The sequence below is a fragment of the Gorilla gorilla genome, chromosome 13 (genome assembly GCF_029281585.2).
Source record: "Gorilla gorilla gorilla isolate KB3781 chromosome 13, NHGRI_mGorGor1-v2.1_pri, whole genome shotgun sequence".
NCBI classification, from domain to species: domain Eukaryota; kingdom Metazoa; phylum Chordata; class Mammalia; order Primates; family Hominidae; genus Gorilla; species Gorilla gorilla.
The window spans coordinates 89,261,987-89,288,203 of NC_073237.2; the positions used below are offsets into that span (position 1 = coordinate 89,261,987).

A 26,217-nucleotide genomic window follows, 5' to 3' on the forward strand; every position below is an offset into this window, starting at 1 on the left:
GAATCTGACAAGGTCGAATAGCAACCTGCAAACCTAGTGACATCACTGTCAGAGACACAGTGGTCACACGACGATGACCAAGTGGAACTCTAGCATCTTTCAACTCTGACTTTTCAGGGTACATCTACAACAAAGGGTATCTTTTGGGAAGGGTTTTTTGGGAACTACTCCCTATTGGGGCATCAGACTCTGTGGTGTATGATTGCTGGTTGACTGACTCCTGTGTAACTATAAACCCTGGTGATCAGAGGCTTACAAAGTTCTCCCTGGTTATCTTGGACGACATAGAATGGTGGCCTGTCCAACATGCCACAGTGTGCTGTGCACAGACACAAACCACCCTGTTCTGTGAATGGAAAGCTCTTACACAAACCAGGAAAAACCACTGGGATGGTGATGGAACTAAAGCAGTAGGCACCACCCGGTGGGTCCAAATTCCCCAAGGGAGCAGCCCCTCCATGCACAAGGAAGACAATGGAAACCTCTGTGACATATTCAGACTAAATGACAATGAGGTGTGACCACGACTTACAAAATGCAAGTATGGGGAAACCCAATACTTTTGGGTAATGAAACATGTATCCTAACTGCACTCAGCCACGAGGACACAGTGGCAACAGCATGCATGGTGGCCTGAACACTGGCCCACCAGACAGAAAAGGGCCTTAGGGGAGACGGGTGCTGGCCTCGGCTTCATGGGATGAGCTGAATTTGCTTCTTTTTTTTTTTTTTGAGGGGGAGTCTCACTCTTGTTGCCCAGGCTGGAGTGCAGTGGCGCGATCTTGGCTGTCTGCAACCTCTGCCTCCTGGGTTCAAGCTATTCTCCTGCCTCAGCCTCCCTAGTAGCTGGGATTACAGGCACCCGCCATCACGCCCAGATAATTTTTGTATTTAGTAGCGATGGGGTTTCACCATGTTGGTCAGGCTGGTCTCAAACTCCTGACCTCAAATGATCCGCCCACCTTGGCCTCCCAAAGTGCTGGGATTCCAAGTGTGAGCCACCGCACCCGGCCAGAATTTGCTTTTGATGAAGAGTAGCACTCAGTGGGGAAAAATTTATTGAAAAAAATAAGCAGATTAAAGGGAGCAAGGGGTGGGAGTCAGCCTGGGAAGACAATGAGGCTTCGGTGAAGTGGGTTGGGTAAAGTTGGGTAAAGCTAGCACCCAGTGTTGGGAAAGGGCTTTTCCCTAGATCCAACAGGGTTACTTGACTATTTTGTTACAGATGGAGGCCAAAGTGGCCGTGGGGCAGTGGCCCTCTGTCCTGGTTGCTGAGGCTCAAGGGGCCCACCTGTGGGAATCGTATGGGTCTCCAAACCTATGGAAGCTCTCTGAGAGCTCTTGCAACTTTGACCAATGCACTCTGCTCTGGATAACCCACATCCTGTAGTATAATCAGCAGGAAAAGGAACTAGTCTGAATACCACCTACATCCCTGTAGGAGAGAGTATGTGAGCCCTGCTATATAACAGAAGCCAGTCTTGCAATACAAGCCTGTGAACTAAGACAAGGCGACTGACTTTGAAGCCCAGGAATTACCGAGTCATGGTCAATCTTTTTTTTTTTTTTTTTTTTTTTTGAGATGGAGTCTTGCCCTGTCTCCCAGGCTGGAGTGCAGTGGCATGATCTCCACTCACTGCAGCCTCCACCTCCCAGGTCCAAGAGATTCTTCTGCCTTAGCCTCCCGAGTAGCTGGGACTACAGGTGCTCACCACCATGCCCGGGTAATTTTTGTATTTTTTAGTACAGATGGGGTTTCGCCATATTGGCCAGGCTGGTCTTGAACTCCTGACCTCATGATCCGCCCACCTTGGCCTCCCAAAGTGCTGGGATTACAGGCGTGAGCCACCGCGCCTGGCCTGTCATGGCCAGTTGTAATGATGCCTGGTCATAATAATATCTGGCATGTGAACACGGGCGGATGCTATTGGAAAGGCATAGCAAATAGCACTTAAATTATGACTGATTTATTCTGTGATGAAGCTAAATTGTGCCATGACCATACTGCAGTGTGATGCAACACTGGCATTTTTAGTAAGATAAGAATGACACATTCCATGTTTCATAGCATAGTATAGGAAAAAGGGAACACGTCAACTTTTGCCATCTTCCTGACAAGCCAGGAGTTAAAAATAAGTAAATTAAATAATAATGAAATCTAATCCTGTAATTTCTAAGCAAACATTACTTTGACTTTAATCAATAAGATTATTTAAAGTTCATTGAAAAATCCATATTCCTGCGTTTAGACTCATAAGGCTTAACCAATTACAGAAGAATATAATACAAATAGTTTCTAAATGGACATAGAATTTAAATTCAGATTTTAATGAACTAAATTCTGGCACTGTAGAGTACATAATGTAGTCAGCATTTTGCAAATGTTGGAGTATATACTTAGTAATGGAGTTGGTTAATAAATGTCAATGCAGTGAGACTGAGAATGGGATAGATTAAAACTTTCTTTTATTCTTCCTGCCAGCTCTGTGGCTACATGGGTGTGAACTGGAAAGAGGCAGAAGGGATCTATTTTTCTATTTAGTGCCAATGAGCCCCCATGTATCTACGCAGGGTGCTTTGTCCAGATGAAGGTAAAATCCCTCCCTGAGAGCAGGTCTGTGCTCATGGGTGTCGTTGGTTTCTCCATTCATAAGCGTCAGGTGGAGCTTGGGTGGAAACCACCTTGATTCTTCAGGGCAGCTGCTCTGGTTTGTTCCATTTTTAGAGTTAGATTGTTTCCTTTAAGAGCCCTATACTTCACAGTAACAGACTCTGATTTGGAATTTGCATTCATTGTTTATTTTATTTTGTTTTTGCCCAAATAAGAAATTGCACATTTTTCTTTGCACTCTAAAGTAAAAAAGCCGAAGCGGGAATCATTATAAATGCAACATTTGAGTTCCTGTTATAGCTCCTTGTTCTTGGAAATGTTTCATTTGCATCAGGGTCGTGCCAGACATGGTAATGAAGGCCCTGAACAGAGGGAGAACCATCAGGGACTGCTGTGTGAGGAAAGCGTGGACTTTCATCCTGAAAAATGAATGTATCCATAACAACATCCTCAAACACAGACAGCTCTGATTAGTGCTCCACGAGCCCTCTCTCTAAAAACATCTGAAAATGCATCACTCTTCCTGGGGCTCACATGAATGGGGTAAATCCTTACGAAGGAGGGGCCTTGGTGCTCAGGAGGTGAAGCGCATGCCATTCTCCAGGTGTGCACGTGGGTCCGAGGAATCAGGAGCTCAGGCTGCACAGCCCTGCTGCTGCCAATCACTGCTCACAGCCCCTGAGCCCTGCTCAGAGGCAGCAGCATTTCCTACTAGGGGCAAGGTGCAGCAGTGACCAGGACACCCTGGCTCTTATTTGCAACTGCTGCATTACCTAATAGCCACCCATGGCTTCACGAGGAGGGATGCTCACAGCCCCCTGCAGAGCAGCCTCCAGGTTCCAGCCCCACAGGGAAGCGTCTGCCGTGACTTCCACCCACACAGCATCTGCTTCCACACAATCACCCTGAATGGCAAAGGCTAAACACTTTGGTAATCCAAAACAGTAAACCCCAATTGTGCTACTCATAGTCCAATTTCTAAAATTTTACACTACAGCTGTTGAAAAATTCTAATGTTTATTTCACTGCCAGAATCAGCAGGGTAATGGACGTTTCAGCAATAAACATCATGAGCAACACATGAAATCTAATTAGCATCATTCCAATTTGCAACAGTTAAGTAAGTTATTACTCTGGGCTTTCTCCCCCCTAGATACCAATGCTTAGATTCTTGTAAAAATGTCAACTCTAGAAAAATCCTCCTTCCACTTCCAATTTTTTCTAATTCAATCTGTTTTCTAGTATTTCTTTAGAAACAAACTAATGAAATTCTCTATCATCCAGCTGTATGTACAACAGAATGAGCCTTGTGATGCCCTCTGCACAGGAGCAGTATCCGTGGGACAAAAGAGTGGGACTCTGTCACCATGATCACAGATGAAGGATGCCGGGACACTCTGTCAAAGGAAACTCAGAACTCCACATAGGACGCTTGACTAAGGTCCCAGGTACTGTCACCATGACTGTCACCCACAATTTTCCCAGGAGGGAGACGCCAGTAGGAAAGAGAACAGCCCCTGTGATGTCAGGGCCAACCTGTCTCCAGCCTCCGTTCTGCTAAGTAACTCTAGAAGTTCCCCTCCTGTCTCTGGCCCAACTGACCATGTGTCAGATGCCTGGGAAAAAGGAACACAGACTTGATGATGATTCCCGGTTCTGAGCTCATGTCACTGTGCTCCCAGGCTGTTGACACAGGCAGGACCCCTGGGCTTCTTGGATTCAAGCACACAGTTAATAACACAAACCCTGACAGCCTAGGCTTGAGCTGGGGTTCGTTGGGGGTGGGTGGCAGTGGTAGGGGAATAACTTAGGAAAGTTATTTAAGCTGTCTGGGTCTGAATTTCCTTGTCATAAAATAGCGAAAATAGTTGTACTTACATGGCACATCTGTGATGTGAATTAAATATCTGGCACCTAGAACAGTGCCTGGCCCCCAGGATTTGGTGTGTGAAGAGTCCAGGTATTGGTACGAGTCCATGTCCACTGTCTTCCCTGATCCCCAAACCCAGCTGCACCCATTAGTAACTAAAATGAGGCAGGCAAAGGGGATGAGTGATGAGCAGCAGTGGTTGCCAGAGGTAGGTCCAGGGACTATATTTCTTAAGACATTCTGGGTCAGGAATAATTACATAGAATGGAGCCAATAATTCCAAATCCATGTATTTAGTTAATAAGCTTTTATTTAGGGCATGCAGGTGCCAAATTTTGTCCCAGGCACTTATATATATTTAATCATTTAGTCTCCTCACAACCCATGAGAAATAAACATACTGTACTATCATTATCTACAAAGAAACATGGAATAAGACCCTAGAGAGAGCCTCCAGCAAAAGGATGTCTGTGATCATTGCACATTTTTCAAAACATGTTCAATGACAAAAAAACCAGCTTTATAAAGTGCATGTTGAACTGTGATATAACTAGCAGTGCGTCTAAGAGTGAAACAATGAACATTAAAAATGAAAGGATCCTTGGAAAACAATCCAGCCCACCTTTTGTCTCTGTTTTGGTACAATTGTGTTTTTTGTAAGGCATGTTTTAGTTCCTTCACAATGTACTATTTACAGCAAACAGCAATATTTTTACCTTTCCATCCTTCTGTCCTCCCTGAAAGCTAACTCTCTAGAGGGAGAGAAGACAATATGGGGTTTGATGCAAGGCGGTGCCCCAGCGCCAGGGCAGAGGGATGTACAGGCCTTATAGGAGCCCTTAGGGGCAGCGGGTGGGGCAGCTGCACAGACGCAGCCTTGGCGCTGTTCAGAAGGAGGGACATTCCAGGTGCTGGGTGAAGCAGAGGAGGTGCAGCCCTGGGGCAGAGCACAGTGAGGCTGGGCATGCGGCGGGCTATGGGCACCTTCCTGCTCGGGGACTTCTGAGCCTCCACTTGTTGAAAAACAGAAAAAAGCCAAGGCTCAAGCCAGTAGGGGAAGGAACCGCAAAGGTGTTTTTGCATGGTTAAAACAAAGAGATAATCGAAATATGATTTCATGGATCTGTGGTTTATCCTCATGCAAAGAGAATTTTTTTCTTAGGTTCAGAACGCTTAAAGAAGATAACATGGTGAACAAATCTCCCAGGGAATCCACTTGAGAGATGAGGCACACTGACCACAGATGAGTGAGGTCCTCAATTATTAAAGTCTAGTTGCTCCGTTAGGATGAAAGTCTCTGTGGGAAGTAACTTCTAATTAAAGCTTGAGGTGTTCCTTTATACTAGCAGTTCTTGAGGGAAACTGGCTTGGCCATCACAGTGGAGACTGGAGAAGGCCGGGGTGGTCCCTGGATACTAGAGGGAAGTTGGGGAGAAGTGGTGGACAGTGCAGCCCTCTCACAGCACAAGCTCCTGGTCATCGGAGAATGGCTGACAGAGTAAACCCTGCCATGACCTAAGCTCTTAAAGTGTCTGTCAAACTCTTAGGTTTATTGGACTTGGGAGTCCAGTAGTTGAGCTCAGTAACCCATATGGGGTCTGATAAGCTGTGATGTCACATTCCCGATGGGAGGAGGAGTAGCTCCAAGTTCTCACGTATGGGGTCTTGTTCTCCATGGGAGGGGGAAATACACTTCCAGTCCTTACTGCAGCAAGGCGTATGTTCTCCAAAGGACCACCAGAATGGCTAGAGAGTAGAAAACAGAGTTTTATTGGCAATATCAGTTTGCAAACCAGGGAGAGATCATCTCTGGTAAGAACCGAAAGTGCTCTCTTTGAAGAACAAAGAGAAGATTAGAGGTTTTATAACAAGGAGAAATGTTATGTATTCCTCTTTGAGTAAGTTCATTGGCACTAGGAAGGATTTGGGGAGCTGGCAAGCTCTGAATGATGAGCAAAGGTGGTGGGAAAAATTAGTCACAGAGTTGTAGCAAGTTATCTCAGAAGCTATGGATAAAACTGGTCTCAGGTGGCAACAAGCAGTTCCAGCAGTCAGGCTTGCAGAGAATTACATTTTTGGAGCAACGTTTTGTACCATGAGTGCTTTATCCCCTGGCTTCTCAACTCTGTTTTAGTTGGATGTGATAAGAATCACATGAATATGTACATTTTTGCAGCACTATGTACGATAGCAAAGACTTGGGACCAACCCAAATGCCCACCAATGATAGACTGGATAAAGAAAATGTGGCACATATACACCATGAAATACTATGCAGCCATAAAAAAATGGGTTCATGTCCTTTGCAGGGACATGGATGTAGCTGGAAACCATCATTCTCAGCAAACTAACACAGGAACAGAAAACCAAACACCACATGTTCTCACCCATAAGTGGGAGTTGAACAACAAGAACACATGGACACAGGGAGGGGAACGTCACACACTGGGGCCTGTCAGGTGGTGGGGGGCAAGGGAAGGGGGAGCATTAGGACAAATACTTAATGTATGTGGGGCTTAAAACCTAGATGATGGGTTGATAGGTGCAGCAAACCACCATGGCACATGTAACAAACCTGCATGTTCTGCACATTTATCCCAGAACTTAAAGTAAAATTAAAAAAAGAAAAAGCTAGTAACTGGTCTCAGGGCATCTAGAAACAAACAAACAAACAAACAAACAAACAAACAAAGAATAACCCAATTTGTATGATCAACCTTCACAAATGTATCATTCAGGTAGCAAACTATGTAAATGTTCGGAGTAATTTCAAAGCTGCATAACCAAAGGAGAGCAGGGGGACTCAGAAGGGCAGAAGACAGGAGCAGGCAGGGACATGCCCAGGCAAAGCCCTGTGGCAGCTTAACAAGTGTTGAGGAACTGAATCCATGTGTGATACACCTGAAAGAGAAAAGCACTTTCTTTTTTTTCTTTTTTCTTTTTTTTTTTTTGTGACGGAGTCTCACTCTATCACCCAGGCTGGAGTACAGTGGCGCGATCTTGGCTCACTGCAAACTCCACCTCCCAGGTTCAAGTGATTCTCCTGCCTCAGCCTCCCAAGTGGCTGGGATTGCAGGTGCACGCCACCACGCCTGGCTGATTTTTTGTATTTTAGTAGAGACGGGGTTTCACCATGTTGGCCAGGATGATTTCGATCTCCTGACCTGGTGATCCCCCAACCTCGGCTTCCCAAAGTGCTAGGATTACAGGCGTTGAGCCACCGCGCCCGGCTAAGAAACACACTTTCTGAGGCTGCTTAGGTGCTGCTTCATGCACAGGCCCAGGGCACTAGGCTGGAGAAGTAGTTCGACAGTGATTTGTGGATCCTCTTGTTTATTCACACTCCAGTGACAAAGGCACAGTGGAAAATCTTCTTTATTAAAGTAACTGTGTTTGTCTGTTGGGCCACCTTAACAAAGTACCAGAGAGTGACCTAAACATCAGGAATTTATTCTCACATGATTCTGGAGGCAAGAAGTCTGAGACCACGATGTCAGCAAGGATGGTTTCTCCTGAGGCCTCTCCTTGGCTGGCAGGTGCCATCTTCCCCCTGTGTCTTCACACCAGCTTCCCTCTCAGCATGTCTGTATCCTAATCTTTTCTTAGTAGGACACCAGTCCAGTTGGATTAAGGCTCACCACATGACCTCATTTTAACTTAATTACCCCTTGAAAGACCTTATCACCAAATACAGTCATAGTCTAGGGTACTGCAGGTAAGGGTTTCAACAAATGAATTTTGGGGTAGGACACAATTCATCCCATAATAGTGAGATAATTTTATTTATAAAAAGGTAGTTATAGGTCAAGAAATGCACCTGGAAATTAAACTTTTCTTTGGAAATAAGAACCCATTAAGAACCCAATTAGGCCCATACAGGCTAATTGCCTGATAAAGATCCACAAAATCTTGCCTATATAAATGCCTTCACACTTCTCCAATGCTTTACTGCCAAAAGCCAACATTTTGTGAATTTGGAGTGATTGGGTTCAGAGCAAACTTTCCAGCTATATGTGAATTTTTTTGTTACTGATGCCTTATTTAGTAGATCAACCCAGCAGAACTTAATTATTGTTTAAAATGCTTTTTAAAGAAATGATCAAAATGTATGTCATGGTGTTATGGGGGTAGAGGGGGAATTTCATCATTGTCCTGTTCCCAAGCGTGCATCTTTTTAAAATTATTATTATTTCAGTAGCTTTACGGGGTACAAGTGGGTTTTGGCTACATGGATGAATGGTATAGTGGTGAAGTCTAAGATTTTAGTGCACGAGTCACCTGAGTAGTGTTAATTGTACCCAATATGTAGTTTTTTTAATCCCACATCCCTCTCCCACCGTTTCTGCTTCTGAGTCTCCAATGTCCATCATAACACTTTATGTCTTTGCCTACCCATAGCCAAGGCTGCAGCTTAAAGGAGTTTCCATGAGATAGGAAAACAGCCTATTCTGATTATTTCTCCAAGTCCAAGACAGAGGTACAGATGTGGTAACCTGGATCTGGAGAAAAAAATTCCATTAGTTTTGTTCCAGTGGTTTCTGTCCTCTATGTCAGTTAAAATCTAAGAAAAAGCAATTATTCCATCCTAATGAGTTAAGAATGCTTATTAGAAAATGCATTAGTGAGCATGGAATTTAGTAAGTATTTGGAGTCTGGAAATGATCTTATATGTAAAATGACATTTAAAATACTTTCCCACCAAAAATAAATCACATGGATTTACTAAATAATATGGAATGAAAGATAGTAACACATATTATTTTTCATTTCAACAGATTTGGGTTAACATTTTGGTCACATTTTTCTCTAATTAGCATTTGAGTGTTAATGTGAGCTTTCCATAAATAGGTGCAAGTTACTTTACCTTTTCCATTGGTTCCCCATGAGATATCATTGTTGTTCTTACATACACATGAATCTATTGAGCCCTATTCTGTATGTGATGCTAAATAATCCTCCTAGCCCTGGGTCTCAGACTTCCTGCTCATGTTAAATATTTACTCCTCTTAGTAAGAGGAGTAAACGAAATCACAGACGAAAAGCACTTTGAAGAACTCAGAAGATGTTAGAGCAAACTTTCTTTCCCTGTCCTCCTGTTTTCCATGTGGACGCTTCCCTAGTGTAATCCTGGCCATCCCTTTCCCTCCGATAGGAGTGAATTCTCTGATTAATCAATAGCAAGGATCTGGCATCCATCTGTTTACATACCTTGATTCGGTGCAGTTAATGATTTATTTTATTTTTATTTTTATTTTTGAGAATAATCAATAGCAAGGATCTGGCATCCATCTGTTCACATACCTTGACTCGATGTAGTTAAGGATTCATTTTATTTTTATTTATTATTTGTTTGTTTTGAGACGGAGTCTCGCTCTGTCGCCCAGGCTGGAGTGCAGTGGCGCGATCTCGGCTCACTGCAAGTTCCGCCTCCCGGGTTCACGTCACTCTCCTGCCTCAGCCTCCCGAGTAGCTGGGACTACAGGCGCCCGCCACAGCGCCTGGCTAATTTTTTGTATTTTTAATATAGACGGGGTTCAACCGTCTTCGCCAGGATGGTCTCCATCCCCGGACCTCGTGATCCGCCCGCTTCAGCCTCCCAAAGTGCTGGGATTACAGTCGTGAGCCACCGCGCCCGGCCATCTTTGTCCATCTTAATGAAAACATAATTTGCAGCAATAATATTGAGATTCACCTGGTGTATTAATATTTTAACAGAAATTTAATGAACTGAATTACAAGCTATCAGGTAAATCAAGTAGGCCACAGGTTCAGTAAAAAGGAAAGCACCTTCTGAACGTTGATCCTAATACCTGTGAGCATTCATGCTCTGAAATTATAGCTGAGCGCACACTGTGTGCCAGATGCGGTCCTACGTGCAGGGATGTACAATGCCCAAGGAACTGCCGGTGCCAGGATCTGGGCTTGTCAAAAGGTGCCTTCGGTGTATGTGAGGAGACCTATCATGGGGGACACACTGGAAAAACCACCAACATGGTCCAGCGCAATCAGTGAGGCAAATGCATGGGGAGGTGGAGAGCTAGAGCTGCAGAAGGAACAGAGGCTCCATAGGGAGCCCAGAGTGGAGAGAAGCCCCTGGAGGGAGGGGCTATGGAGGTCCTGGTGGAAGAAAGCCCTGGGAGCCCGGTGGGTGTCGATTAGGGTCAGGAGGGGATCAGTGAGTGAAGAGAAGAGTTTCAAGGAGTGAGTGTGTGAGTGCGGATGTGGGTGTGTGTTTGTGAGAGTGTGAGTTTGTGTGTGTGTGAGAGTGTGTGAGAGACTGTGGTGTGTGTGATGTGAGTGTGGGTGTGGGTGTGTGTGAGTGTGAGTTTGTGTGTGCGTGAGAGTGTGTGAGAGACTGTGGTGTGTGTGATGTGTGTGAGTGTGGATATGGGTGGTTTGTGTTTATGTGGCATAGGTGAGTATATATGGAGTGTAGTGGGCTTGGTGTGTGAGTGTGGTATGAGTGTATATATGGGGTATCCATGGTGTGTGTGTGGAGTGTGTGATGTGTGTGTGGTATGTGGGTGTATGGGGGATGTTTGTGGTGTGTGTGTGTGAAATGTATGTGAGTAGATGGTGAGTGCCATGTGTGGTGTAAGTGTGTGATGTGTGTGTGGTGTATGTGAGTGGTACATGAGATGTGTGTGGTATGAGGATGTGTGGTGTGTGTGTGTGGAAGTTATGTGTGGTGTGTTTGTGGTATGTGAGTGTGAGTGTATGAGGCATGGCGGTGGTGTGTGTGGTGTCTGTGTATGTGGCGTGTGTGTGTGAGTGGTGTGTGTTTGAGAGTTTGGGTGATGTGTGTGGTGTGCGTGATAAGTGTGTGTTCACAGTGTGTGTGTGGAATGTGTGTGTGTTCTATGTGAGGTATGTGAGTGTGAGTGTATGGGGAGTGTTTTTGGTGTGTGTTTTATGCATGTGGTGTGTATGGTTTGTGTGTATGTGGTATGTGTGTGAGTGGAGGTGGTGAGTGTTGTATTTGTGAGAGTATGTGTGATGTGCATGTGGTGTGTGTGGGGGTGGTATGTGTGGTATGTGTGGTATGAGTATGTGTCTAGTGGGGTGTCTATGGTGTGTGTGTGGAATGTGTCAGTGCATGGTATTGTGTGATACGTGAGTGTGAGTGTATGCGGGAGTGTTTGTGGTGTGTGTGTGATGCATGTGGTGTGTGTGGATGTAGGAAGTGAGTGTTTAAGGTGTGTGAGTTTGTGTGATGTGTGTGGTGTGCATGTGGTATGAGTGTGCACGTATTGGGGTGTTCATAGTGTGTGTGTGGAATGTGTGTTTGGTGTGTGTGGTATGTATGTTAGTGTAGGTTGTGGGTGTGATGCATGTGTGGTGTGGGTGTGGTATTTGTGGTATGAATATGTGTGTACTGGGGCGTTCATGTGTGTGATGTGTGTGGAATGTGTGAGTTTTTGGTGTGTGGTGTGTGAGTGTACGGGGGCTGTTTATGGTGTGTGTGTGTGTGTGTGTGTGTGTGTGTGTGTGTGATGTGTTGTGAGGGAAAGTGTGAAATGTTTTGCTGGGAAAGGAAGATCATCAGGTAAGAGAACTGTAGCAAGGTTACCGTAGCAGCAGGACAGCAAATAGATCATGAGGTGCATTAGAGGCGGGGAGACCAAAGCAGTTATTACTGGCAAGTTGACCCAAGTAACTGAAATCTGCAAAGCTTATGATTGACGGAGGAATTATAGAAAGTCAAAATACACACATGCACAGTAAGACTTTCTGATTCTGTACCATAGGCTTCTTTTTTAATATTTTTATTTTGTAACATTATCTTAATAGCACATTATTAATAATATTTTGAATAATGAAAATACCCAGTACAAACATTTTTCCCTAAACTATTGCTTATCTGGTGATGCCACCCAAGGTCAAGGACCAGGGTCACATTTCTGTTTTTATACTTCAGGTCAATAGGAGCAATAACAATGGCTAACATTTACAGAAAATCTATGTTCCAAGTCTTATTTACATATATAAATTAATTTAATCTTCATAACAGTCTATAAGGTAGGTCACTATTATCTGTTCTTAGAGACTAGGAAACTGTGACACAGAGAGGAAAAGCGAGTTACTCACTATCACACAGCATGAAGCTGTGGAATGAGAGTTCCAACCCAGACACTCTGCTTGCAGCCACTCCACCCCAATGTCTACCAGAAAGTGTGGTTCAGTATTTTGAAAGAATGCTGGTGGATTCATCTTGATTTATATACCTCCACTGTGCCTCTTGTATGTAATTCTGAACATAAAATTAGAAAAAACCTTCACCTGAAAATAGAGATATTCCCTCAGCAATAGCATAGGCATGTCATCCTGCCCTTGAGCTAGCTAGTCATAAAAATTCTTACAGATCACACAGCAGGTTTTGTAGACAATAATGACCAGCCATGGGCAGACACAGAACTCCCCAGCCCGGACTAGTAGGGTCAAGTCTGCAAGCACAACGGAAGCTCCTTCTTGCTGAGACAGGTGACTGGAAACAAGACCACAGTTCCCACGCCCAGAGGCAGTTGCGACTCAAGTGTGTTTAGTCTCCTGGGCCTGGAGGAGAGTAATGGGCAGCCCGCTGGGCTGTAATGGCCATCTGCCCGCCTGCGGTTTCTGCCCTGATGCGCATGGTCCCTTCCTTCCTAGCCAGACCGTGTTCCAATCACCTAGTTCTAATCGGCCTTGCCCCAAGTGCATCAGTTGCTGCTTCAAGTTTCAATTACACTGTATAAACCAGGTTTCTGGAGAATTCCAGCCAGACAGTGATCCGAGGCACTCACCCCGAACCCTGCATATGGAATCTGACTCAGATCTATGTTGTATTCACAGCACCTGCCTAGTGATGGCAATTTTGTCCAATAGCACCTGCCTCCCCTCTCCGGCTCTTTGCTCTTGGGTAGTCTCCCTGACACCTGGCCTTTGTGTCTACCTCAGGAGTTCCCAGCAGCGCTGGTAACAGGCACCAAGCTTCTGAGTAAAGCCTTGGGCCATAAGTCATGTCATTCATTTTACTACTGGTGGAAGATAAAACACCAAAAATCAGCCAAAGAACTGTTCCTTGGAGAAGTGCCTCAACATTTGGAGGGGTGAGGTATACTCACAGGAAATTTTATTTTTATTAGGCTTCCCACAAAATATTAATGAAATACTCATAGTGATTCTCCATCTTCCATTTATATTAAAAATAGTATATTTTAAATGTATCAATTTTGGCTGGGTGCGGTGGCTCACATCTGTGAGTCACATCTGTGACTTCGTTACAATTTAAAACTTTTGCTCTGGGAAGGGAAATATTAAGAGAATGGAGAAACAAGCCACAGACAGGAAGAAAATATTTGTAAAACACCTGTCTTGCATCCAGACCATTAAAAACCACTTACAACTCAACAATAAGAATTCAAGCAACCCAATTAGTAAATGGACAAAAGATCTAAAGAGGCTCCCATCAGAGATGGCATATAGAAGGGGGAAAGCTTATGAAAAGATGTTCGCCCTCCCTGCGCTTTTCCCTCCCTGCGTCCATCTCTCCCCCACACACCCTCCGCTGCAGCGAGAGTGGGAGCGGGTCAGGGGCGGTAGGCGGTGACGGTGACTTGCTGTCTCTCGTGCGAGGTGTGGGATTTAAGCGCATTATAAGCCGTGGGTCCGGAGAATCCCGAGAGGCTGCGCTTGGAGCCCAGACTGACGCGCTTCTCTCATGGTTCCGGGCCGCTGCCCTGCAGAGCCCACCTTACTCTTACTCTCCACAGGCCTGTTGGCCGCGGCGGGCCTTGGCTCCCCTGAGCCTGGTGGGCCTGCAAAGAGCTGCGTCCAGGAGCCGCCCCCCGGGAACAAGCTGCCAGCGGGCCCTGGGGAGAACCGCCCGTCCGATGAGCTCGGCTGAGCGTGCACGCAGTGCCGAAATCAAGGACGCCTGGATGCTTTTCGTGGCAGATTGACAAAGGTTTAACAACAGGAAGAGGATCAGGGGCCAAGACAAGAAGCTGAAGTTCGGCCTGCCAGGACTCCCGGGCCCCAGCATCCCACCCAAGGCGCTGCTGCAGGAGTTCCAGCTGCTGCTGAAAGGTGCGGTGCCGCAGGGCCAGAGTGCGGGATCCTGAGCCCTGCATGCCAGTCCTTGCGGGGGCCGATCGCTGCGAGCCTCACTCAGGTCCAGCCGCCTCCAGGGAGGACAATGTAGACGAGGTGCGGGGCGTGAGGGCGGTGCTGACCGCACCCCTGGTCCTGGGGCCGCAGGAGCCGCGCGAGGAGGCCGCCTTCCACTGACGCCTGCACCAGGACCGGTTGCTGCAGCGGTGTCAGCTGCAGGAGCTCCGCGTCTGCTGCTTCTCCGACGCCAGGGCGCCGCCAGGATGACAGGTGCAGGAGACCGCGGCTGTGGGCAGATGTGGTTTCCAGCCCCAGGTCCCTGCGGCCCCTGGCTTCCCAGCCCGCTGTCCTGTGAGCAAGAAGATGAAAAAAGCCACCCGATCTACAGGTCAGCTGCCCCGCCTGGCAGCCCAGCCAGACAAGGCAACCGAAGTTCATCCTCTCTGAGTTGACTTCGTGCGGGCAGCGGGCCGGCGCCCAGGATGCTGGGGAGCCCCGCGCGCCGGAGGCCGACAAGCCGTGGGGCTCAGAGGCGCCTCAGGGCGAGAAGGCACCCGCCTCCCAGCGCTTTCACCCCCTGGCCTGCCCGGCCCGCGTGGTGTCCCAGTGGCTGCGGCCACGCCAGGCATTCTGCCCCGCGGCGGCTGCACAGGGACGAGAACTGAGAACCGCTGCTCAACCCCATCCGGGGTGACTGCCAAATGCCTATGCCAGCGGCCCCGATCTCCCTCCGGTGGAGGAGTGGGGCGGGAGACACGGCCTGGGGGCCTCAGGCTGGGCGCGCTGGCGATCCCGAGGCCGACCAGGTCATGCACCTCCAGTCCGCCTGGGCACCCAAGCTGCAGCCGCCTTCTGTGTGCAGACAGCAGCCTCCAGGCAACCCCCGAGCCCGCCCGCACTCCCCACATCTCAGAACCGGGGCTAGAGGTCCCTGTAGCTGCGGCCAAGCCAGGCGGTCTGCCCTGCGGCGGCTGCACAGGGGCAGGAACCGGCCCTCAGACCCAACCCCGGTGGCTGCAGAGGGCCACTGGCTAGAGGTCCCCAGCTCCAGCAGAGGAGGAGCCGGGCGGGGGCAGGGCCTGGCGGGCTCTCAGGCCAGGTGCACTCGCGATCCAGAGGCAGCCCAGGCCATTCTCCACCACCTGGGCGCCCAAGCTGCAGGCGCCCTCTACCTGCTGGCAACAGCTGCCTGGCCACTCCCAAGCTGGCTGGCGCTCCCAGCCTCGCAGAACCGGGGCTAGATGTCGCCGTGGCTGCGGCCAAGCCCGGCGGTCTGCCCGGCGGCGGCTGCACCGGGGCTGGAACCGACCCCCCAGTCCCATCCCCCATGGCTACGGAGGGCCCCTGTCAGCGGCCCCGATCTCTCTTTGGAGGAGGAGCGGGGCGGGAGTCAAGGCCAGGAGGGCCCTCAGGCCGGAAGGGATGCACGTCTGCGATTCCGAGACGTCCGGCGCGAGCCCAGGAGAACCCGCAAGCCAGAAGCGCCTGCGCCCGAGCTGCAGCAGCCCCCTGCAGGCCACGCGGGCTCGGGAGCGGTTTCCGGAGTCCGAGCTGGCGCTGAGCTGCAGGCGCGCACCTAAAGGCTTAGCCGGGGCTCACGCTGTCTGAGAGATCGGAGCGTTGAGCTACAGGCACGCGCTTAGCGGCTTCGTGGAGCTCACTCGGTCTGAGAGGTCGGAGGCTGCGAGTGTAGCTGCTGAAGGCTGTGGTGGACCAGGCTGGATCGCGGATTCTGAGCTACATCGCGGGTTTGGTGGTGGATCTTGGATTTGGGGGTGGATCGCGGGTTTGGGGGGTGGATCTTGGATTTGGGGATGGATCGCGGGTTTGGGGGTGGATCGCGGGTTGTGGGGGGGGATGGCGGATTTGGGGCTGGGTGGGGGTGGAAAGGCCACGAGGAGCCGCGGCGGCTCAGGAGCGGGTGGTGGGCGTCTGAAAAGTCGCCACCATGAGGAAGCTCTTCAGCTTCGGGAGACGCCTGGGCCAGGAGCTCTTGGACTCCATGGACCAAGAGTACGCTGGTCGGGTGTACCACATCCGGGACTGGGAACTGCGGAAGATCCACAGGGCTGCCACCAAGGGCGACGCCGCGGAGGTGGAGCACTGCCTGACGCGCAGGTTCCGGGACTTGGACGCCCGGGACAGAAAGGACAGGTAGCGGGGGCTCAGCCTGCGGTGGGAGGGGGCCCCAGGCCCGGCTTCCCTGCAGCCCCTGGGGCGGGGGCCTTGGAGGGCCCCAGGCACCCTCGGAGCCGCGGAGCCAAATGGAGCCTCAGCTGCTTTCCATCGCTGGCAATTCCCCGTCTGTAGCACTTGGTGGATAATTTGATTTAACTCACAAAGTTAAGCATATACACGTTTAAAACATGGGGCCATATACATGATAGGGAGGTGCCTAATGAGAACTCATTCCCATGTCAAAAATACCATGAGCCATTTTCAGTAGACGAAGAGTTCTCAGATTAAACCCTGTGTCAGTTTTAAATCCGAATCCACCTAGGTAGATAGGTTCTTTACTGGGGCTTCTTAGAGGGACACTTGGAAATGGGACGTGGGTTTCTTGAATGAGAAGACTCATTTTTCTCAAAATGTGAGCTCTATGTTTATCAGTTTTACATAAACCAAATAAAAATATCAAGGTTTTATCATTTTTGCATGACACTATCTATCTTACTATTGTGATGATATTTAAAAATGTTCATAATGGAGTGAAAAAAGACTTACTCCTCTAGATATCAAAATGTGCTATTAATTCTCACAATTAATTATTTACTAACAGCTGAAAACACAGATAAATAAATGCAACAGAATAGGAAATCCAAAAACACTGAAATATATGTAAGATATATACATAGGGACTGATAATGGTAACATTTCAGATGAGTAGGAAAGGATGAGTTATTAATAACATGCCTGCTGTGTGGAGAAAACTAATGGAATTTTATGTCGCAAAAATGAGTTCCTGATGGAATTTAGACTGAAATTTTTACATATGCAAAATGAGAAAAGTGCCAGAAGAAAATACAAAGACTTATTTATACAGGTACATTTTATGTTAATAAAGGCCTTCCTAAGAATGACCTCGCAAGCAGGCATTCTGAAAGTTGATTTAGCAAACTAAAAATTAAAATCCCCTGTGTATCAGAAAAAAATTAACAAAAGGTAACACACTTGAAAAATATTTACGATATATATTTTTACTAATATATAAAAATATATATTCAGATGAAAGGTGTATCTTCATCCTACAGGGAAGTTATTCTTTATCATATATAATATGATATATATTACTGATTATATATATAACAAATTGTATATATTACTAATATAATATGTTATATATATAGCTCAGTTATATATATACAGATAAAAAGCACATCTTTATTTTACAGGGAATTCTTTCCAATCAAATCCACAAGAACAGAACTCTAAAAGTGAGCAAAGTACTTTTTTGCAGATCCACAAGTTACTTATGTACATAAGAAAAAATCCTTAGTGTTTCTCATAAAAGAATTTAAGTTAAAAGAGGAATGAGACTGTGTTCTATCCACAGTGTTTGTGAGAATGAAGAGCAGTGGTACTTACACTGCTGCTTGAAGTTTAAGTTGCTGATGACTTTTCAAGTAGATAATTTGGAGATAATTACCACATTTTAAAAATGTATATGCCCTTTACCCATCAATTCCATTGTATTAAAATACCTTCAGAAAATAGAGATACATGCACTTTGTTTTTCTCAGCATTTATGTTAACAAGAACCCATAGAATGGATATGTGGCCATTGAAGGTGGCAATAGGTGGAGAAGTATGTTGATGTGTGAGGATGTATTTTGTTATAGCCAGTGAGGAAAAAAAATCAATTTGTTTGCACATACACACAAACATACTGTGGTCTTGTGTTAGCCAAAACTATGTACAAAATAGCATAAAATTAGTAACTTCTGAGCATTTGTATTTTCAAGTCTTTTGTTCTTTTTTCTTACCTTTGATTTCTGAAGTGAGCATTTCTAAAACTTCTAGTAAAAATTTATTATTAATGGAATAATTTTTGGGAAGAGAGAAATATGAATCTTGTACAGATAAAAATAATTTCTCACTATTTTTTATCATTATTATTGAGGGTTGTTATCTTGTTTGAACTTTTAGCTTCTTCAGAAGTAAAAAGAGAATCTTTTTACCTGTGCTTGCAGATTTTATTATGTACATATTATGTATATATGTTTTTCTTATGTATAGATTCATTACATATATGCAAACAATGATAGGTTAATCATTTCATTATAGTTGTAGTCTTATAAAAATAACAAATAGCAAATAGTATTACTATCACAAAAATACTGGTTTATAAAAGTTGTATTTAAAAATATTGAGCTCCCCAACTGTATTCTATCAATCCATTTATTCATCAAACATAGCCTGAATACCTGTTATGTAGCAAACATTTTACCTGTTATGTAGCAAACATTGTGCACTATCTCTCAGGACGCTTCCATACTTAAAAACTTTGTTTACCTGTTCTGCCTGAGCAAGATGAGAGATTTAAAATGGGAATAGTAGGACTTAATCTCCTTGAAGCTTTTCCTCCCACCTTTCAAGCAAAAGCATTTCTGAAGGTAGAAAACAGTAAGAGATAACCTTTAACTGCCCTTTTGAAAATTTATCAGTCTTAAATACTAATATGAATAATTGGAAAGTCTGATTTGCATATATTCTGTAAATCTAAGTGTTGACTAAAATGAGCCATACCTGTTCATCTCAATCATTAGTTTCCTTTAGCTTCATATTTTTAAAAATCAAAGAAGTAATTTGTTTAAAAATATGTTGTTATTTCAGTGCTCTTTCCCCATGGTACTTTTAGGAATTAAAATGTATTTAAGTGTCAATTAGATGCCTAGAACTGCCCTAGACCTGCTGTCTATACCGTATTTGCTTAATGTAAGGCCTCATGGATTGTGTGATACCCTACTGTTTTCTATATTAATAAGATGATTTTTTAAATGCTACCAATTGTAGTTATAAAAAATTATGAATTATAAATGCCATTCCAATATCAGATATACTAAAATGTGACCTAATCTTTAAATCATCCTGCAAAATAGCAATAATTGTATCATTTTACTTAATTAAAATGTTTTTGTTAAGTAGTAGTAATAGTAATAATTGTAACATCTGGCTGGGTGTGTGGCTCACGCCTGTCATTCCAGAACTTTGGAAGGCTGAGGTGGGAAGTTCCCATGATGCTAGGAGTTTGAAACCAGCCTGGGCAACAAAGTGACATTCCTACTCTACAAAAAATTTTTAAAAATTAGCTGATCATGCTGGTGCACTCCTGTGGTCCCAGCTACTCAGGAGGCTGGGGCAGGAGGATTGCTTGAGCCTATGAGTTCCAGGCTGCAATGAAGTATAAACACCATTGCACTCCAGCCTGGGCAACAGAGCAAGACCCTGTCCCAACAAACAAAAATCTAACAGTTATTGAGTTGTTGCTTGTTCTGGAAACAGTTCTAAATGATTTACATAGATTTTCATTTAAGATCACAGTGGTGTCCTGTGAGCTAGCTGCTGTTGTCATCTTTATTTTATTAATGAGGAAATTGAGGCACAGAAAGGCTAAGCAATAGCTGGTACCTGACCGAGTTCAAAGTAGAACTCAAACCCTAGCTGAACTGAATCTAAACACCAAGCTCATTCTGTCCAAATAGGCTGCTGTTTCCTTAAGGTAGGGAGCAATAAGAGCTAATAAATATTGTACTTTCTTCAAAAGAAAACTATTTGTTTTGAAGGCAGAGGAATAACTTGCTATTCACTGTTTACAATTACATGAACCATTGTACGTTTTGAGATACTGCACTACCATTTCCTGAAAATTCCTCTCGCCCTCCTAGGACTGTTCTACATTTGGCCTGTGCCCATGGCCGTGTGGAAGTGGTCACCCTCTTGCTGAGCAGAAGATGCCAGATCAACATCTGTGATAGACTAAACAGGACACCTTTAATGAAGGTATATAGTAGCCAACTCTTTCAGCATGAAATGGATTTGATTTAAATACATAGAATTAAAATGAATTTATCTCATTTAAATATAACTAGTTGGTGAAACCTGTGGAATATGTATTTTGAATTCTTAGAATTTATAGTCTAGTTTTTTTATCTGGCACTAATAGGCTGTACACTGCCAGGAAGAGGCTTGTGCCATTATTCTCCTGGAACATGGCGCCAATCCAAACATTAAGGATATCTACGGCAACACTGCTCTCCATTATGCTGTGTATAATGAGGGGACTTCACTGGCAGAAAAACTGCTTTCCCACCATGCAAAAATTGAAGCACTAAACGAGGTACAGATCAATCAACTTTCTTTTCAAAATACTTGTTTTAACATTGACATAAGTAAGAGTCAGTTTTTCATATTTGGAACTCAAGTGTTCCTGAATAAAAATATTTTGAAATAAATTAATTGTCTAAAATTTTACCTTAAATACAAAGAAGCTTTTTTAGTGCACTTACGGGAAATATTTGTGAATTTGTTAAGCTAAAACTTCTTCAAGTATTTGTTTCCTACCCCAGGTGTATTTATTTTTCTAGTTAGTATTTAAAAAATCACAGGAAAAAAGTTACCCTGGAAATAGGCTTTATCTTAAAACCAGCAATAGCTGGTACATGACCAAGTTCAAAGTAGAACTCAAGCCCTAGTTTAACTGAATCCAAACACCAAGCTCATTCTATCCAAAACAGCAACTTAAAATAAATGGAAGTCTTGCTGCTGCTGACGGTTTTCTAACAAAATGGATGTATCTTTCATTGGCAAGGTTTAAGAGGGAAAAATGGGAAGGGAAAAGGGGAGCAATCAAAAACATGCAGGTCAGTTGAAAATTAGGTAATGAGGGAAAATACCAAGAAGAGGTTTTGTTTTTTAGTTTGTTGTTTTTCCAGTTTATGTATTGAGACAAAGCACTCTTCAGCTTTGGGGTAATCATTTTTGGTTTGGTAAAAGAGGGATTGAAACTTGCCTAAAGATTAATTTTTAGAGGACTCTGAGGAAACCAGATTGGCAGTGAATATATGGTGATGAAGTGAGAAACACTTCAGCAAAAGGTGGAACAAATTAGTAACTGACTTATTACCCATCCTGGCAAAAACAGCCACTTAGATAAGAGTCTAAACTCTCCTTTCAAATCTAGAATGTCTTGGTGGGAAGGTGGGAGATAAGGAGCTTATAAATAGCAAAATCAACTGGGATTTTGAGTTTACTTATCCCTGTTATACCCACACCCAGGAAAATTCACTGGAGTTTTAATAAATAACTCTATCTCATACTCTTTTCTCTTTCTGGCCACATCCCAAGCTGATAAAGGATATTGGCCACGTGGGTGAGAGATGAAACTGAAGCGATTGTCTGCTGCAGTAATTCTCAGCTAGAATTGCGCATTACAGTGACCTGGGGAAATTTTGTTAAAAGTCTACAAGTGTAGGCTTTCCCCTGAGGATTTTGATGTAATAGATCATAAGTTCTGAACATGTATGGTTAAAAATATTTTCTTGAACCATGCACAGTGGCATGTTCCCGTAGTCCCAGCTACTCAGGAGGCTGAGGTGGGAGGATTGCTTGAGCCTAGGAGTTTGAGTCCAGCCTGAGAAACATAGTAAGATTCTTGTCTCTTACAAGAGCGAAAAAAATAATAATAATACCTCAGCGTTCGAATACACTCCTGATTAAGAAGCACAGAATACATAAGTGCAGTATATAAATTCCCATATCTCAAAGACATAAGAAATCTCTAAAAGAGTTGGCATTTGATAGGTGCTACTTTCTTCAAAGTTCTCCTTTCCAATAACATTAGCCTGACTTATCTGTCTTTCTCTATATTTGTGACTGGGAAGTGAAAGGAAATATCATTGGCAATATCTCTCAGCTTATAGAATAACACCTTTTGCTTCCCACCAGGAATCATTCACTGCCATTCAGAAAGTCTTTAGCAATTTACTTGTGGGTAATCTTTCAATAAGTAGAGGCTGACCCTTTCACAATTTCATGTTCCTTTGTCACCATTCAAGTAATTATGTGTCAACAAATGTTCATTACAAGTGAGATTTTCTCAATTAGATTAGCAGCAAATCCTGAACTTTTTTTTTTTTCAGTTGAAGTTGTATTAGGGACTATCTCGGTATGTCTGTTAAGTTTATAGAGCTTTGGCATAATCAGGATGTCAGTTTTAAACACGGAAATCCTTGAAGTCAGTGAGAATACAATAGGAATTCTTTTAGTAATTTAGTTTCAGCATTCCTATGAACTAATTATCTATTTGGTTAACAATCTGGGAAAACTATGTACACATAGATTGCAAATGAATAAATGTTGGGAAAATTCTTGAGGTGGATACTATGAGTCTTAACAGCAATTTTTATTATGTATATATCAGGGCCTGAGTTTTTTTATTAAACATATGCTACTACAGAAAGAAAAAGTTCCACATGCAAATACTTGGTTTATACACAATCATTTAGCAACACATTCATAGCAAATATAAAAACACAAGGGCTATAGTCTAAGTGTGGCATATAGATTTGTTCTTTGCCTCTTTAAATTGAGTCAACATGTAAAATTTAGTAGACTCATGCAGAAATCTGGACCTCAGGCTTGTCTTAAGAATCAAATCTAGTGTCCCCTGGACCGCATCACTTCTTGGTCTGCTGTGCAGAGGTTGCCCTGTGTAGGAGGCACATATTCTCCAGTTTGCTACTGTGCCCACCTGAGTACTTCACTTACTTAGGTAACCTCCTTCATCCTTATAAGTATTTGAGCTTACAACTCCTTTTTTATAGTATGTTTTCATAAAGATTTCAAGGTTTTCAAGACAGCATATATTGGTTCATAATATATAGTCTATAGTTTATATAAATCCCTCAATTATAGAGTTGAATTTTAGAATTCAGAAGTTTTTTTTTAACTGTTTTTTTATATCTATACCACAAATAGTCATCTGCTTATAGGAATGCCTAGAAGCCTTTTTAGGTTATTCCTGCTGGGAAGTGGATAGATTATGAATATTGCAGGCATTATATCTTTCTTCTCAGCAGTTTCCCTTAAAAATGCAAGTGACGGCTGGGCACGATAGCTCACGCCTGTAATCCCAGCACTTTGGGAGGCTGAGATGGGTGGATCACGAGGTCAGGAGATCGAGACCATCCTGGCTAAGACGGTGAAACCCCGTCTCTACTAAAAATACAAAAATTTAGCCGGGCATGGTGGCAGGCGCCTGTAGTCCCAGATACTTGGGAGGCTGAGGCAGGACAATGGCGTGAACCCGGGAGGTGGAGCTTGCAGTGAGCGGAGATCATGCCACTGCACTCCAGCCTGGGAGACAGTGTGAGACTCCGTCTCAAAAAAAAAAATGCAAGTGACTTATTGGCTTTTATTATGCTAGAAATAAGCCCTATACATCAGTATTAGAACTTTTATTGATAAGCCATTGTATTTTTATTTCTGATTTATATTTTGCCTAAAGTAAAAAAAAGTTAAATAGCAATTTAAATGGAAACCAATACAAATCGATTTAAAAAGTAAAGTTGCATTAGCATCCCAGGACTATCATTATAATTGAGAATAAAATTTCTTACTGAGCTTTGCTTTTTAATATTTATTTTCAAAAATTTTTAACTGGTCTCTCTTACACAGAACATACTGAACTTTCTAATAGTTAAGATACAAATCTATCCTCTTGTATTAGGAAAAATCCCATGGACTATTTAATAATAAGGAAAATAAGTGCATTTGAAGCCAATCTCTCCTAATTCAGAGCTCATTTCCTTAGTGGCCCCTTTGGACCAGGAGTGCCTGACATTGGCATCCTGACACCATTGATAGAAGTGAATCAAGCAAGTTTGTACCACCCAGAGGAAACCTCCACTTGTATTGGGAAGCTCTGACAACAGGATCCCTGAAACTCTAGTTCCTAAAATGTTAATGTTTGCCACAAAAAGTATTGTCAAATTGAGATTAGGCAAAGTTCAAGGGATTTCTAGATTGTTGGCCATGTAATACAGTTTTGTAATACTTCTCAAATGCAGATGATCGTGGAATCTTTTTGTTGGGGTACAGTTCTTCTGGTAAAACAAATATTCTTTGAAATATAGTTTAAGAAACACTGCTCTAAAGATAATAATTTAGATCATTAATTTATTTTAAAAACGTAAAGCATTCGCTACTATGTCTTAAGTTTTAGGGTTATAGAGAAAAAAGATACAGCCCTTGCCCTCAAGAAGCTCTTGGTTTCAGTGGGAAACAATGAAATAATTACAATGTACTGTGCTAAATGCTGAGATAGAAGCAAGGATTTTGGGGACTGGTAAATATAGTGAGTTTTGGAGATGACCGAAGTTAACGTGGGGAGGCAGAGGAGGGGTGTTTCAAGGCAGTGTGTGGGAAAGCACAGAGGAGTGAAAAGGACGGGACTGCTTTGCATTTACTTTCTCTCTATATTGCATGTTTAAGTTCATAGCATCTTATAGAAGATTTTTAGTTCAGTTAAGAAATACGTAATTTTGTGAATTATAAATTGTTTTTGCTTTTTACAGGAGGGAAACACTCCACTTTTGTTTGCTATAAATTCTAGGAGACAGCAAATTGTGGAATTTTTGTTGAAGAACCAGGCAAATGTACATGCCGTTGACAATTTCAGAAGGTGCAATAGTTTTTGGTTTTTTTGTTTGTTTTTTGTTTTTGTTTTTTTCCTAAAAACCTGAATGTTCTAGAGTGGTAACAGTCACTCAAGTCAGAAATGTTAATAAGATTAACTTATAACTATTGGCATATAGTAAAAAATAACATGAATAATCAGTTAGGTAGAAAAGCAGTTATTTGGACTGAGAAACATAAAAAACAGTATATAGTAGGATTCATCTTCTCTTATAGACTGTTACTTGTAATCTGATATTTTTGGTCCTGTAATCTTATATTAGCTAAAGGGGTTTTGTATTTTATTAATTTTATAAAGCGTAGACTTTAACTTTCAGTTTACAACTACTACTATTACCATTATTATTATTATTACTATTATTATTATTATTGCTGTTGTTTTAAGCCTGCAGATAGCTCTTACTTATTTGATCCCTAGCTGATTTTGAATTACACTGTATCAGACTAGGAAAGCAATGGGGAAATCTTCCTCTAAATCTTTGCCTACTTTAGATAAGTGACCTCAGTATAGTTTCTTGGCCATCAAAGGACTATAAATTAGCAGCTTGTATTATGTCATACCCCAATGGGACAAGAAGCTTCCTTGTTGTCCCTACCTTTTAGTCTTGGTGGTAATTTACCAAGGTGAACACTTGAGCACCCAAGACGCTTATACACATAAGCTAGTACATGTAAATGGTTATTATGTCTATCCTGACAGGCAAGATATGAAATTGGTGAAGTGTATCCAATTTGCTAATGAAATATCTTTATTAAAGTTCTTGAGTGCTGTTATTTCTTTATTATTTTAGAACAGCCCTCATGCTTGCAGTACAGCATAACTCGTCAAATATCGTCAGCCTCCTCCTTCAACAAAATATAAATATCTTTTCTCAAGACCTGTTTGGCCAGACTGCCGAGGATTATGCTGTTTGTTATAATTTCAGAAGGTATGTGCTTATATTAAAAGACC

General features: G+C 43.6%; 3 protein-coding genes across 13 annotated transcripts in view; 2 read left to right on the forward strand and 1 right to left on the reverse strand.

Moving 5' to 3' along the window:
* Positions 1–12,216: 12,216 nt before the first annotated feature.
* On the reverse strand, positions 12,217–15,008 carry LOC115935773 (uncharacterized). The gene is made up of 2 exons (XM_055350078.2): positions 14,991–15,008; positions 12,217–14,952 (listed from the first exon to the last, which is right to left on the reverse strand). Exons 1-2 carry the CDS (start codon positions 15,006–15,008, stop codon positions 14,218–14,220), a joined length of 753 nt encoding a protein of 250 aa, XP_055206053.2. The 3' UTR covers positions 12,217–14,217.
* A 9-nt stretch (positions 15,009–15,017) lies between these two features.
* Positions 15,018–15,821, forward strand: LOC115935870 (putative cuticle collagen 145; the record flags this gene model as incomplete). The annotated part of the gene is given in 2 exon segments (XM_055350079.1): positions 15,018–15,234; positions 15,237–15,821. Coding segments are annotated over 2 exon segments (792 nt in total), but the record flags the coding sequence as incomplete, so codon positions are not given.
* Positions 15,822–16,413: 592 nt separating this feature from the next.
* Positions 16,414–26,217, forward strand: part of LOC101149535 (putative ankyrin repeat domain-containing protein 19) — a 28,061-nt gene continuing 18,257 nt past the window's right edge. For all 11 annotated transcript variants that reach the window (XM_063696566.1, XM_063696565.1, XM_019032989.4 and 8 more), the window contains exons 1-5: positions 16,414–16,724; positions 20,456–20,570; positions 20,734–20,907; positions 25,145–25,251; positions 26,057–26,194. In XM_063696566.1, the coding sequence (XP_063552636.1) occupies positions 16,519–16,724; positions 20,456–20,570; positions 20,734–20,907; positions 25,145–25,251; positions 26,057–26,194 (740 nt within the window). In that variant the 5' untranslated portion in view covers positions 16,414–16,518. The remainder of the gene's footprint in view (positions 16,725–20,455; positions 20,571–20,733; positions 20,908–25,144; positions 25,252–26,056; positions 26,195–26,217) is intronic.